General features: G+C 46.1%; 1 protein-coding gene across 1 annotated transcript in view; it reads left to right on the top strand.

Moving 5' to 3' along the window:
* RIN3 (Ras and Rab interactor 3) overlaps positions 1–14259 on the top strand; it is a 71195-nt gene that overhangs the window by 9771 nt on the left and 47165 nt on the right. Inside the window, exon 2 of the mRNA XM_074868637.1 lies at positions 12413–12593. Within this exon, the coding sequence (XP_074724738.1) occupies positions 12413–12593 (181 nt within the window). The remainder of the gene's footprint in view (positions 1–12412; positions 12594–14259) is intronic.

Raw genomic sequence — 14259 nt, forward strand, 5'->3', positions numbered from 1 at the left:
TCCCATCCACTGAGTCAGGTTGCCCCAGGATCAGCTTAGAGGTGGGGGTGGGTGCAGCACTGTTGTTTTGAGGAGGACATGATGTTGTTTTGAGGGCAGCTATGTTATGGGTTGTCTTAAACTGCTGTGAACCCACAGCCTTTGGCTCATGATTTATTTACATCATAACTCTGGTGACCAAGTGACCATAAACACTGTTAAATGAGCAAGATTGAGATCCCAGCAATGGTTTAGCTGGGTCTGCAGGAGCTGACAGGCTTGCCTTGCTGCTTGGCAAGCTTTGTAGTCACGAGCTGTGCTCCCAGCCACTGCAGGGACATTTCAACAGTTTCTGACACTGCTCCACTAACCAGTCCTTTCGCCTCAGGCTGTCCCACCAGCACATGATGACAAGGGTCATGCCCACCCACAGGGCAGGTTGCTCAACTTAGCCCAGCAAACTCAAACACCTCTCTCATCCTTGTGGCAGGGGACCGTGTCCTTTCCCCACCTTGCCATATCCCTGAAATACCCCAGCAAGCCTTTTTCTTCTTCCTCTCCCCTCAGGAAGGCAGATCTTTAACCTTGCCTCAGTGTGAATGCAGGCAGGGATCCTGTCAGATCATAAAGCAAGAAATAAACACATTTTCCCAACACCTAATCAAAATTAAATAAGAGGAGTATGAAATTGTTGGAGTAAGTCTTAAGGATGACAGAGAGTAGGTTCACAGATTTAGATATTTATTTTTTTAACAGCACCATGTATCAAAATGCATTCACACTGACATTGGAAGGAAATCTTACCCAAAATATGAATATTTGTGTGTAAGTCTGCAGATCAGTGACTGAATGACTGGTTTGAAGACCCTTTGCGTTGTGCCTTAACGAGAGGGGGGACCTCTGAAGGCCTGTGCTCTGCTTCTTGAGATACCGCAGGATGAAATTTCGATGGATTTATTTCCTTTGGCAAAATGGCCATTTCTAGTTGCAAATCATGACTGAGATAAGCTTTTGCAGGTATTTCTTAGAAGAGGGGAAGACTGCTCAGCTTCATGCAAGTCTGTGTGGTTAGCACCTTGTCTCCTGTGTGTCTCATATGTCTACACTAAATTCACTTACTGGATGAGGACAGCCATTGCTTTTTATTACTCATCTGATGTTTCTCTTAATATTTTGCCTAGGGTTTTGGCTCTGACAAATCATGCAGTTTCAAATAATTTTCAATATATCGCGTTTGAAACAGAACGGCTTTATTTAAGCAAAACTACAGTAATTTCTTAATGAAGTTTGAATTTGGGAATTTCTCCCTCCCCTTTATTTTCCGTTTCCCTTTCCCCTCTTTGTTAAGTGAGTACCATATAGAAAAGAATTCCCCGGCTTTTCATTCCTGTCTTCCTTCCTGGCCAGATGAGCTGGGAAAGGGCAAAACCTCTGTCAATAGCCCTGGCCCTGCAGTCAAAACAGGAGTGCTCTGGGCTTCGAACACTTCAGGTGTTTTTCAAAGGCACGGAACAAACCCTTCTGTCTTCTGTCCAGCTGGTGGCTCTGCTGGGCCCTTCTAGTGCACTGACACCAGTGGGTGAGGAAGGGCTGTGACTTCGTTATGTTCTTACAGCTTAGGAAGTTGTTTCTCTTCTTCCAAACATTTGCTTCTGGTTCCTGCACCTCACAAGCCTTTCCAGAGAAGTTAGAATTATCCAACAAACACTTTCACAGCTTTTTGTTAAGGAAAATGCGCTTTCTTTGGCTCCTCTGACCTTGCCAGAAAAAACTGGCTATACCCGCATTTCTTTTCTTTGCAGTGAAAAGGCCTTGCAGAAGTATAAATTATCCTTCGTTGCCTGCACACAAAGAAAAATCTTTAGTTTTGCTGTTATGCTGAAATCCCTAAGAGAATAATTTGGGTTTGAAATAAGCAAAGGACAAATGACCTGAAAAGCTCTGATTATGAATACGGGGGAGAAGGCTTATCTTTAACACAGCAACTGCCTGTCGTTAGTAAGGGAGTAGGCTAATAAAACTTGCAAAGTGGTTTTGATTTGCAAAAATATGTTTTGACTGAGTAAAAAGAGAAAGACAGTTGATAAGATATTTTGAGACGAATTGTTGAATGCAAAACATGTATGTGCAAAGTTATATAAAGATAGCAGTATAATTTGTGAGGTTAATATAAGCCAAGTCATGTTACACCAATAGGATATAGTAGCCCCAGTCCACTGTGGGGCCACAGGCAGTGTATACCTTCTGCATTAATGAATGCAAGAAAGAGCTAGACTGAAGAAAGAAAAAAAGGGCTTTGAAAGAAGGCCTCTTCCTTCAGGGAATTTTTGATGTTTGCTTTTTATCTTGTTTCTTCCCTTGTTAGTAAGTTGACATGGGTACTAGCAGTAATGTGAATTAGCTTGTATTTTGTTTGGAGTTTTAATGTATATGCAATTCTTTATAATATATATACCTTTGTGTATGTAAATGGAGGGACAGACCTAATGAACCCAGGGAACATAGTGAAGCTAGCAACTTAATAAACATTTATTTACACTTCCCTGCTCCTTGAGAGCACTCCTGTGCTGAAAGATTGTTGACAGGGTCAAACAAGAGGCTTTGACAGGGGTAGTGCCACTGCTTCACTGCAGGCACTTACAACTAAGTTTGACTAATTTAGGAGGAAGAGCAGCTCTTTTAGAGGAGCTGAGAGCTGGCCCTTAACACCTGAGATGTGCACCCTGCAATGGGAGGTGAATGACTGGCTCGAGCAGAAACCCAAGCAGGTAACGCAGCTGCTGCGGTTGGGTGGTTTACGGGAAGCACTGTAAGTACCCCCTCCTTCTCCACGCCTAAGTAAGTTGGCCCTACTGCTCATGCTGTTAGAGAATGCTCATTAGTCTTTATCACCAGCTTGCACTCTGATGAGTGACAGTGGTTACAGGTCCCTCCAAACAACAGTAGTTCCCATCCAACAGGTCTTCTTCTGAGCTGACCTGACTCCTGACTTTTGAACAGGGGCAAGATTCTGCTCAGTTCAAAATCCAGATAAGCTGAGGTCATGTCCTTTGACTGCATGATGGCAGTAATGAGGAAAAATACTTTGTTAGTTTTAAATCTGGTAACAGCAGCAGCCAGGCCACCAGAGCTTAGCACAAGCTAAGTTATTCTGCCAGCAAGCTCCATGTTTTTGAGTAGAGCCTACTCCTGTGGCTCAGCTAACATCCTTAAAGCTAGCTCAGCTATCCTTGCTGTGCTCTGCAGGCAGCAGTACAAGTCCACACAGTTACTTCAGTGTGATGTTGGTCTATCACACCTTCAAAGTGAGCCCTGTACTGTGCAAGACAGCAATCCAGTGTCATCTGTGAGCAGAATTCTTCTGTGAGTGCGAATTCTTCCACCTGCACAAGTGGCCATTGCACCCTTCATCCCAAGGAGTATAATAGCACTTGCTCATTTTTGTGCTTTCCTCTGTTGGTTTCTGTGACCAGGGAGGTGAGGGCTTGGTGAGCTGGTGAGTGACTGAAGGGCAGATGAGCTGTCCCACACCTCATCCCTCTGTGCCCATTAGTGCAGGTCCCAGGCAGGATGATGACTTGCTCCACTTTGGCAAACGTATGTGAACAGGCAGGGTCCATCTGGGGAGAGGTGGATGCCTGCAGTCTGTGTGTGCAAGCCCCTGCTAGCCTTCACAGAGGCGGGCAGTTTGGAAATCTCTGGCAGGTACGGAAAAGTTCACAGAAGTGAGCCTTCAGCTGAGGGGTGCAAAACTTCACTGCTGAAATTAAGGGTACCTGTAACAGAAAGTGGAGTAGGTGGGGAACAGAGAGGTTTGCTGAGCTATGAGGTGTCAGGGTATTTAGGACACTCTTGGTTTGCCTTACCTTTTGGCAGCTGGAACAGCTGTTACCTTGGCTATTAAGCATGGTGCTTTCCAGGCTGAGCAGAAAGGCCTGGACATGCAGAGCACCAAACGGACAAAGGTCGACATAAAAATAGAGTGGAAACAAGGAGAGCAGTGAGCAAGAGGAAGTGCTCTGCCAACCACAGGTTGCCCGCAGACCACAGTTTGAGAAGCACAAGTTCCTGAGCTATATATTTGTCACCAAGGTGGACCAGTAACAGGAGCATTCTGCAAGGTAGGAGGAGCTACTGAACAGGCAGGCCTTCCTCAAGGCACACACTGAGCCTGTGATGTTACTTTCATTATCCAGTTTTTCTGTACATCCGAGAACTTTACAGTGCAGGAAGCTCCCATGGCTTGCTTAACACCCTACAATTTTCCCCTTTCTTTTTGCCTATCAGACAATAAGAATCCTGGTTTTTATTTCTGACTAAAGAGTGGCAATCAGGTGAGTGTGATCTCTGAAGACCTCAAGAACTTCCTTATCTTTCTGCTTTTTGGGGTTTTCATTGTGATTTTTTTCCTGTTTGTTGGTTTGATTTTTGTCAGATCTCTTGGCTGTATTATTGTAATGGTTTAGCCCCTGCCGGGGTCTGAGACCACGCGGCCGCTGCCCCTCCCCCACAAAGGGAGTGAAATACAAAGCCCCAAGACTGAAATAAGGAAAGGTTTAATACAATAATGCAATAGCAACACAACCAACAACAACAATAACAATAACAGTAATAGTGATGGCAATGAACAGAGCAAAATAGCTACCAAATACAGCAGTTTGAAGCACGATGTACAAAACCACGAGTGCACCGCGCTCCGCGCCAGGAAAAAATGTGACCTGCCAGGATGTGACGTCGGCATGGTATCTGAATAACCCGGCTAGAGCTCCCCCCCACTGCTGGGGAAACTTAACCCTATCCTGGTTAAACCAGGACAATTATGAAAAAGCATTTATTAAAGCCTGAATTTTCTGTGAGGCAGTGTTAACATTTGGTGCACAAAGTTAACTGTTGTGTACCAGTGCCTCAGTTCCACCACCTGTTCGAGGAAAAAAGAATCAGGCAAGGTGACCCAAGCCAGAAAGTAAATGGATCCCTCTCCTTCATCTTGATTTAGTTTGATCTGAACTGATCAAGTGAGCAAAGATGGGCTGGCTTATGAGAAAGCATCAAGAAATTACCACATCTAAGATGGAAGCAAAGTGAGGCTTGATGTCCTCTAGCTGGGACACTGCGTAACTTCTCTCTCAGTGACAGCACATGAATTCACATGTGTCTGAACAAGGATTTTTAATGAGTCTATCTAATCATAACTGATATCAAACCAAGGAAAGCACAGGTAGCTATGTACGTAGCAAGGGTCTAACTGATGAAACCTTGTTACTCTTCTGCTGCTGCTACTCATGTAACTCTGGTTATTCCTTTTCCAGTGTGCTGGGTTCTGAACTTCACACTCTTCAGCATAAAGGTGGCTGTGAAAAAAAAAAAAAAAAAAAAGATACAGAGATCTGCCTCTATCACCAGTGGCACAGAGCCCTACAGCCAAGACCAACGGGGTTGATTGTGACATAGGATGTAAAACAGGGCTGTGAGTTTTCTGTCAGTCTCTTAATCTCAGAACCATCATCTGACCCATCTCCACAAAGGCCCGTGCTCCCAACTCTCTCTTTTAACCACAGATATTACCAGCATTGTCTATCTACTTCCACCAGGACTGGTGTGTCAGATTCAGAAGCTTCTATCTTTTACTTCTGCTTCATGTGCTCCTTGTAAACTGTGTTGCTGTGCTTGAAGGGTAACATGGTTTAGGCCCAGAGGGCAACGGAGCATCATGCAGCCATTCACTCACTCCTTCCCCCTCAGCCCTGGGAAGGAGAAAAAAATGAAACAAAAAGGCTCAGGTATCAAGATAAGGACAGCGAGGGGTCTCTCAGTCACAGGCAAAAGACAAACTTGTTAGGGGAAGAAAAACAACATCACTTTAATTCAAACACTAACAAAACCTTTGACACTGTTTCCCACAGCATTCTCCTGGCGAAACTGGCTGCTTGTGGCTTGGATGGGCACACGCTTTGCTGGGTAAAAAACTGGCTGGATGGCCGGGCCCAAAGAGTTGTGGTGAATGGAGTTAAATCCGGTTGGTGGCCGGTCACGAGTGGTGTCCCCCAGGGCTCGGTTTTGGGGCCACTCCTGTTTAACATCTTTATTGATGACCTAGATGAGGGGATTGAGTGCACCCTCAGTAAGTTTGCAGATGACACCAAGTTGGGTGGGAGTGTTGATCTGCTCGAGGGTAGGGAGGCTCTGCAGAGAGACCTGGACAGGCTGGAGCGATGGGCTAAGGCCAACTGTAGGAGTTTCAATAAGGCCAAATGCCGGGTGCTGCACTTGGGCCACAACAACCCCCAGCAGCGCTACAGGCTTGGGGAGGAGTGGCTGGAGAGCTGCCAGTCAGAGAGGGACCTGGGGGTGTTGATTGACAGCCGGCTGAACATGAGCCAGCAGTGTGCCCAGGTGGCCAAGAAGGCCAATGGTATCCTGGCTTGTATCAGAAATAGCGTGGCCAGCAGGGACAGGGAAGTGATCTTACCCCTGTACTTGGCACTGGTGAGGCCGCACCTCAATTACTGTTTTCAGTTTTGGGCCCCTCACTACAAAAAGGACATTGAATTACTCGAGCGTGTCCAGAGAAGGGCAACGAAGCTGGTGAAGGGTCTGGAGCACATGTCGTACGAGGAGCGGCTGAGGGAACTGGGGTTGTTTAGCCTGGAGAAGAGGAGGCTGAGGGGAGACATCATCGCCCTCTACAGCTACCTGAAAGGAGGTTGCAGAGAGCTGGGGATGAGTCTCTTTAACCGAGTAACAAGCAATAGGACAAGAGGTAATGGCCTCAAGCTGCACCAGGGAAGGTTTAGACTGGATATTAGGAAGCATTTCTTTACAGAACGAGTTGTTAGGTGTTGGAATGGGCTGCCCAGGGCAGTGGTGGAGTCCCCATCCCTGGAGGTGTTTAAGAGTAGGGTCGACATAGCACTGAGGGATATGGTGTAGTTGGGAATGGTCAGTGTGAGGTTAATGGTCGGACTGGATGATCTTCAAGGTCTTTTCCAACTGAGATGATTCTGTGAAAACCAACATTTAACAGGCAGAATGGGACAATAAGAGGCATTACCATATCTTAAAACACCTCCCCCCATCTCTCCCTTCCTCCTAGGCCCAGCTTAGATATCTCTACCTTCTTCCCCAGCACACCTCTGGCACATCCCCCTTCTCCCCCCCTTCCTCCTTCCTTCCACTGACCCCAGTGTTCACATAGGTATCCTTGTAAGTCATCCTCACGAGTCCCAACCCCCCTCTCAGCTTTCCCTTCTTAAATACATTATCACAGAGGGCACTAATTGGCCCCGCCTTGGCCAGAGGTGAGTCAGATGGGGAGCCAGGGGAGCTTCAAGAAGCTTCTCAGCCACTGCTGTAGCCCCTCCCCCGCTACCAAAAACCCCACCACTCAAACCCAGCACATAAAGTTTCCACATGTGAGCTTCAGACACAAGCTGGTTTGTCCTGAATGGTATCCCTTCAGGTACCAAGTGGCTTTGACGCAAAAAGTTGCTCTTCACCTGGTGCATGGAGTTTATGGCCACTTGTCCAACTTTCTCGCTCAGCAGCAAGCCAGCTGGCACATATTTTAAGACCTGTGGTGTCTGCTTTGCTATAAATGTAAATATACCAGAGTATCTCTTTCCTTGAGGACAGCACAGCAAACCTTTGCTCTTGCTCTCTCTTGATGTCTTCTAATATTCAGGGGGAGAAATAAAAGCAATAAAACATACTATTAAATATCTAGCTCCCAATTCTTACACCCAGTCTATTTAAACAACGCTAAGGTCCTCAGTCTTTCCTTAATCAGTGCACTACAGAGCATTTGGTTTCCAATTTAAGATTCAGATTTAATAACACCTGGTACATCTTCTCAGATCTGCTCTGGTGACAGGCAGAAGCTGCAAATGTGCAGGAGTGAAGAATTCATCTGACAGTCCTGCTCCTGTTGCACACAATTTCTCTGTGTTTCAGCTGCCTCAGGGAAATTCAGAGTGACCAGGCCTATACAGTACAGCCAGGAAGCCCTTAGTGTCGGCAAGTTTGTGGCAATGTTTCAAAGCCTCTTGCAAAGGTATGTCCAGGCCTGCACCTGCATGAAATTCAGTGGATTATATTTCCTTGCAGTTCTGATGATTTCTGGGAATACTCAGCTGCCAAGTGTGGCTCTTCATCTCTAAAACAATGAATCATGCTGGTGTCATTATTTCAGTGTACAGTCACTGAGCAATAATTCAAATCATCATTGTCACTATTATTGCTTCCAACAAGCAGCCTGATACCTTCTGCCAAAGTGGGGCAGGTGTGTGGATGTAATCACTGTGCAATTAATTAACCTGTGTTGCCAGTCAGTATGCAACACACAGCTCCCTGCATCCCAGCTGAGTTCAATTTAGCAGAGCGGCCACAGGATTTAAAAGTACTTTGCAGTTAGAACTCAATTGAAAAAAAAAAAAAAAAAAGAAAAGCAGGCAGCTCTAGGACCAGCTTTTCAGCTTTGCATCACACCTAACAAAAATGAGCACCTGCCTGTAACAATCAAAGGGCTTTTCAGTGCTGTGGGAGAAGGAGAGAGTTGCATGTTATTTCTGAACACTGTGAGCTTAGAAATCATCTGATGTGTGAATTCTGAGCAAAATAGCAAAGGCCAGCTTCTCACTGCAGCGGCCCCACAAATACATTCAACTGGCAGCACAGCAAGAACCCAGGATCTGCCTGGGCTCCCTCCTCTCTGTGCAGCTACAGAGCTACCGCGGAGCCAGATTAAATTGCTGGATTAAGCACTCCCGCAGCTCAGCATCTGGACCTTTGTGACAGCTGTGCCCAGGGAAGAAGTCAAGCATCGGTGCCATAACTGCGTCAACTGGTGTGTCATGGGTCACATCATTACAGCTGAAAAAGGTCTCTTAGGTCATTCACTTCCATTTCTTAGCCAGCACAGGATTTGACTTGATAAAGTGTTTGCTGCTGCTCTAAACATGGCATTTTAAGAGTTTTGGGCCATGCAATCCTTTTCCTCTTCTCTTGGGAACTTATCCATCATGTTATAACTCACTGCCAGGGAGTGTCTAGCCTAACATTCCTCTGTTGTAGTATGATCCCATTAATGACTCTTATTGCCCTTCCTTTTTATCAAAGCCTCCCCCTTCACAGAGCTGTCCTTTCCTCCCTCTGTACAGGTACAATGGCCTGCTTAGTTCCTTCTGGGCTGGGCTGGCTTGTAAGGGGAGGATACCCCACATGAGGGCTCTCATCCCACAGGGCCCCCAAAAGACTGGATTCCTGTTCTGCCAAAAAGCCTCATCCACTGCCCTTAATTATCTGCACTGAAAGACCCCACACACTCAAATTGTGAGATGTTTCCATTAAGACAAATATTTTCAGACTCTTAATTTTTGATCTTGTACGTCTAAGTTTGGAATGATTTTCTATTTTTCATCCATTCTTCAAAACTTAGACAATGGGCCCTACATGCAGCCGCATGCATTGGAAGGTCAGTTCTGTTATTTTTCTTCACCAGTCTGTTGTTCTTGCTGCCAAACCCGCGTTGCTGCTGTGAGCAGGCCTCCATCCAGACGACATGCCTGTTGGAGGAAGCAGAGGGCTGGGTGCCTCTGCCTGCATCAAACCTGCGTTCCCCCGTGGGGAACACCGCACCAGTGTCACTACATGCCTGGTCCAAGCTGCTTTGTATTATTTCCTTGTCTTTGTTGATATCCCTCATTTCCCTCCAGGCAATGGGATTCTTGAGCATCAGTGCTTTGCTGACCCTTTTCTTTTCACATAATTAATGGGTAACGAAGCTTAACATCAGTGGATCTACTGCAATGCATGTCACCTTCTGGTACTGCAGCAAGACATTATCAGCATTGGCCTCCTTTTGATCTAGGTTTCACACATCATTGGCAGGATCAGATTCATGCTTGTGTGCCTAATTTGGGGAGCAGCTTTCGCTAACAGTGTTATGGAACATTTCATTATAACTCATCTTTCTTTTCCTTCAGCTCATTACTTCTTTCCCGTTACTGAGTATGCATGTTGCCATCCAACTCATGTTTTCCTTTCACATGGTTACTAGGCATTTCTTTTGGTTTCTACTGTAAAGAAAGAAACCGAGATGAATCAGGTCAACTTCCAAAAGCTGTTCTCCACTGGTTTACTCCATATGTTCAGATGATACTGAGTAAAATCATGTGCTGTTGCATCTGAAAGAAATTTCCTCACCTGTGTGACAAACTGGGCTTTTATCACAAGTGAAGAGAGAGTGTTTCACTTACTTCTATTTGCTTTTTCAGGCATAGTTCTCTCATTGTTACTGTCTTGGCTATGATCTCAAAAATGGATTGATTAAAATCAAGGTTCTGTGGACTAATACCCTGAATCAGCAACTGGGATTGCAGAGGAACATGTGTTTTCTAAGGAAGCTGTCTTTATAGGGTTGCAAAAGAAGAAAATTGCTAAAAATAAAATCTCACTCTTGGTTTTGGGATTTGAAAGGCTATTTTTGTAAAAACTAACTTTTGGGGTAAGCATGCTATGTTAGGTTAAGCCTTCGAAGGGAGTCTCTTTTAGTAGTTTAAGTCTAACCTTATTTGAAATGTACTACTTCAAGATCTGTATCTTTAAAAATAAAAGGAAAAAGAAAAAGACTTGAAATAAGACCAAATCAAAAGTGGGAGTCCTCCTCTTTTCAGCTCTGACATCTAAGCAGCAAAACTGGTGCAGAAAAACATATTTTCTGTATGTTCTCCCACATTTTCTTTACTTTTAAAATCAATTAATTGAATGACAAACCTGTAACCATGAGTCTATAGCCTTATCCAGTAGAGCTCTTATGACCAGACCTTTCAGCACAAGTATTTCCACTGCAGTGCTATGCACATGTATAAATGCTTTGTTGAATCAGCACCACAGCTAGAAACTAGCATTTAATACCAGTCTGCCATTAGATTGCAGGGACTAAAAATAAATAGAATTATTTTTTTGTGTCTCTGATCAGAACAGCAATCTAAAGGAGAGTGTGTCCCAGATCTTTAAGATTCTCAACAGCATAATTTCAGTATTCTTACATCTTATACAGCTGAGAAGGATCTCTGAGACATAAGGTGCAATTGGGCATTGCTAACATGTGGTGCCACAGTATGGCCCCTCTCTTGTCATTCAGCATCTCCCATGCATCTTTTTGGAGCTTCCAATTACATCTTTAGGACTAGTCAAAATGACAAATGTGGCAGGAAAAAAAGGGGGAAATCAAGTCGTCATTTCCTCCCTCCTGAAGATCCCTCTGGTGTTTCTCCACACATTTCCTGTGCTCCCTCCCATTGCCCTCTCTCTTGGCACAGGGAAAGGGTTTGCTATGTCTGTGTCCTCTGAGTCTTGTCCTGCAGGACTTGCTGTGTCGTGCTGAGCAACCTAGAGCTGTTTGCAGGGCCTCACCCTGAATTGTTCTCCTGCTGCAGATCAGCCTTTGGGAATCAGCAAAGATACCTCTTCTGTAGTGGATAACTAACCTGCTGCTGAATGCATCCCAACACATCCTTCTCCTCCTCATGTACTCTGTGAGTGACAATGGAGGTGGAGGATTTCCCCCTCCCCATAAGCAGCCACCAGTGGCTCCCAGGGTGCAGGGCTGGAGGAGCATCCACCTCTGCAAGCACCAGCACCAGTGCAGACTTATAAGTGGAGACAGGGAGCACATGGTGTTATTTTTAAACAGTGATATGTCTTAGTCTGCCTTTTTGCAGACTACCTAAGATGGGTGCAGAAGGTGACTCCCAAAACATGAGAGCAGCTGACAGTGTCTCTGGCTACTGCTGGCAGGCTTCCTCTGAGAGACTCCAAGAGCTGGGCGAGGCACCACACCTGTGCCCATCACAGCTCCTGCCTGCTGACAGTGCTGACAGTGGCATGGCCACAAGGTGAGCTGCAGGCTGCCAGGCCCCTGCACACCTCGGACACACACTGTGGCTCAGTGTGCATATCCCTGGCTGCTGGTGAGGTCTGCAGCCCCTTTCCTCTGCCACATCACTCCTTTTGGAGTCATGAAACATTGCTCTGACCCTTCATCTGGGATCCAGGGGACAGGCATACTCTACCCTCTGCAGTGCTGGCTGCCTCTGTGCATACCCTGTCTCTGGGTAGCTGTGCTTAGGCTAGATGAGCTGAAACCACCAGAGCTCAGCACAAAGCACTCTGCAAGCCTGTGGTCTGAAACCCAGGTGTGCATCATTAGCATGAGGCCGTAGTCCTGAGGACAGGGCATATCTGTCTGTTGAGGCTTGTACACACAGTCTGCCTCAGTCATAGCAAGGCATCTGTGGTCTGATGCCCCTCGAGGAACTCTCCTGGTGCCTAAGTGCCTCTGTGTGTGCCTGTGTGTTTGCATTTACAGTCCTTATTCCCACCAAGCTTTCTATTCGCAGTTTTGCTTACAAGGGACTCCCTTGCTGTGTTTCAGCCCAGATACCAATGAAGAGGGAAAAAAGACACATCTCTGTCAGGCCACTGACCTGCAAAACTGCCTCCCGCTTCCAGGGATCAGCATCCTTGATAAACTCATCAAGACCTGTCCCGTCTGGCTTCAGCTGAACATGAACCAGGAAAGAGCTGGGGCGATACTTGGCAAAGAAACAGCAGGGGTAAGTCCAACATGGTTTTGATTCAGACAACCACATTTCCTGTCCTTAGCAAAGCTGGTTAGAAGAGCAATACTTTTTTTCATGTGGAAGCAAAAATATTTAGCAGACTATGCTCTTGGTTTCCATTACCTTTTGATGCTTTAGACACAGTGACACAAGACAGATACAATGTCTCTGGAGAAGCAAGACATCTTGTCTCTGGTTTTATTTACTTAGCATGTAGATTCATGGAGATGCCTTCCCATTCACCACCATACCCATAGGTATGTTGACTATCCTAATTTGGAGGAAAAAAAAAAATCCCTGAAGAAAAGGCCCTTAAATTCTGGGAGCTGCTGGGAGTTGTTTTCATTGCAATCATTGGTATCTGGTCCCCATAAACTGTATGTTAGAAAATGGCAGACTCATGCAAAGATCAGAGCTTGCTTGAGGAAAACAACTCTATAGGAAAGGGAACTCCCCATTCCTGGGGCCTCAGAGGTGAGGCATGGCAGGGAGTATGTGTCCTGGTTGGGTCTGGAGAGGGCAGGTCCAAATGACCTGAGCTGATGTCAGAGAACAAGGGGAATTCACTCTCTCCTGCTCTGAGGAGGTTTGGACCTGTCCCTTGCCTGAGTCAGCCTGTCCCAGGGCTAAAAGCTGGCACAGCCAAATGACAATCTTCAGTGGGACTCACCTGACCAACCTGGACTGTGCAGCGCACCTCACCCTGAAGCAGACTTCTCAGATAAGTTGGGCAAATTATTCTCTTTGTTTTTCTACACTGACTGTAAAGGGAGACCTGAATGACTGTCTCTGATACATCTGTGTATAGTTCCAAGCCTCCTCAGTCATTGGCCACTCACTGCAGGGCATTTCCCCACCTCAGAGCGGCTTCGGGGATTAATCTTGCCTCTGTTCCTCCTATTCACACCATCCTTGGGCATGATCTTCAGCTGCAGCTCAAAGCAGGTAAGGGAAGACCTGAGTCATCAGAGGCGTCCCACAGCAAGGGTAGGCTCTCTTGCCCACTCTTCAGCCCACCTGAAGCCAAATCAGCACCATACATTTCCCATCACTGGTGAGAATAGAAGAGACTGGTTTGTGTACTGGTCCTAGGCAGTAGGGTTAGGTACAGCTCAGAAAACCCACCTCCCAGCCATGGTACAGTTTTAGCCTTTGAAGCCATGGCAACGAGTTGTGCCAATCAGGAAAACAGAAGTGATTCATTTCTAGGTTTCACTTCTCATTGTTTAAACTTAATTTCAGATTAAGTAGTTGACCAATGCAATGTGAGTTAGTGCCATCTGAGATCCAAGGTCACAGTAGTCTCTCAAGGTGGGTTAGAGGGACTGGGCTGTCACATGGGTGGTGGGACCTGGGGAAGGGAGAGTCTCTATGGCTTTTTCCTACCTACAGGTGCTTTCTGTCATGTAGAAGGTGGGGGCTGCCGTGCATTAGAAATAGGCCTGTTTCAGGCATGCACCTGTTTGCCATGTGTTTATTTGGATTTTCTCTGCACTGCTGGTGAACCTGAGCCCGTGGGTCTCAATTTATTACAAATGGCAGAGGCCAAGACAACGGCACTGTGTGATGTTGTGAAGCTGCCCCAAAGCTGTGTGTTTAGCATGGGTGTGTCAAAGTGACAGGGGATGCCCTCATGACTGGGACTCATGCAGAGAAAGGT

Source organism: Strix uralensis, chromosome 4 (assembly GCF_047716275.1).
Source record: "Strix uralensis isolate ZFMK-TIS-50842 chromosome 4, bStrUra1, whole genome shotgun sequence".
Classification (NCBI taxonomy): Eukaryota; Metazoa; Chordata; class Aves; order Strigiformes; family Strigidae; genus Strix; species Strix uralensis.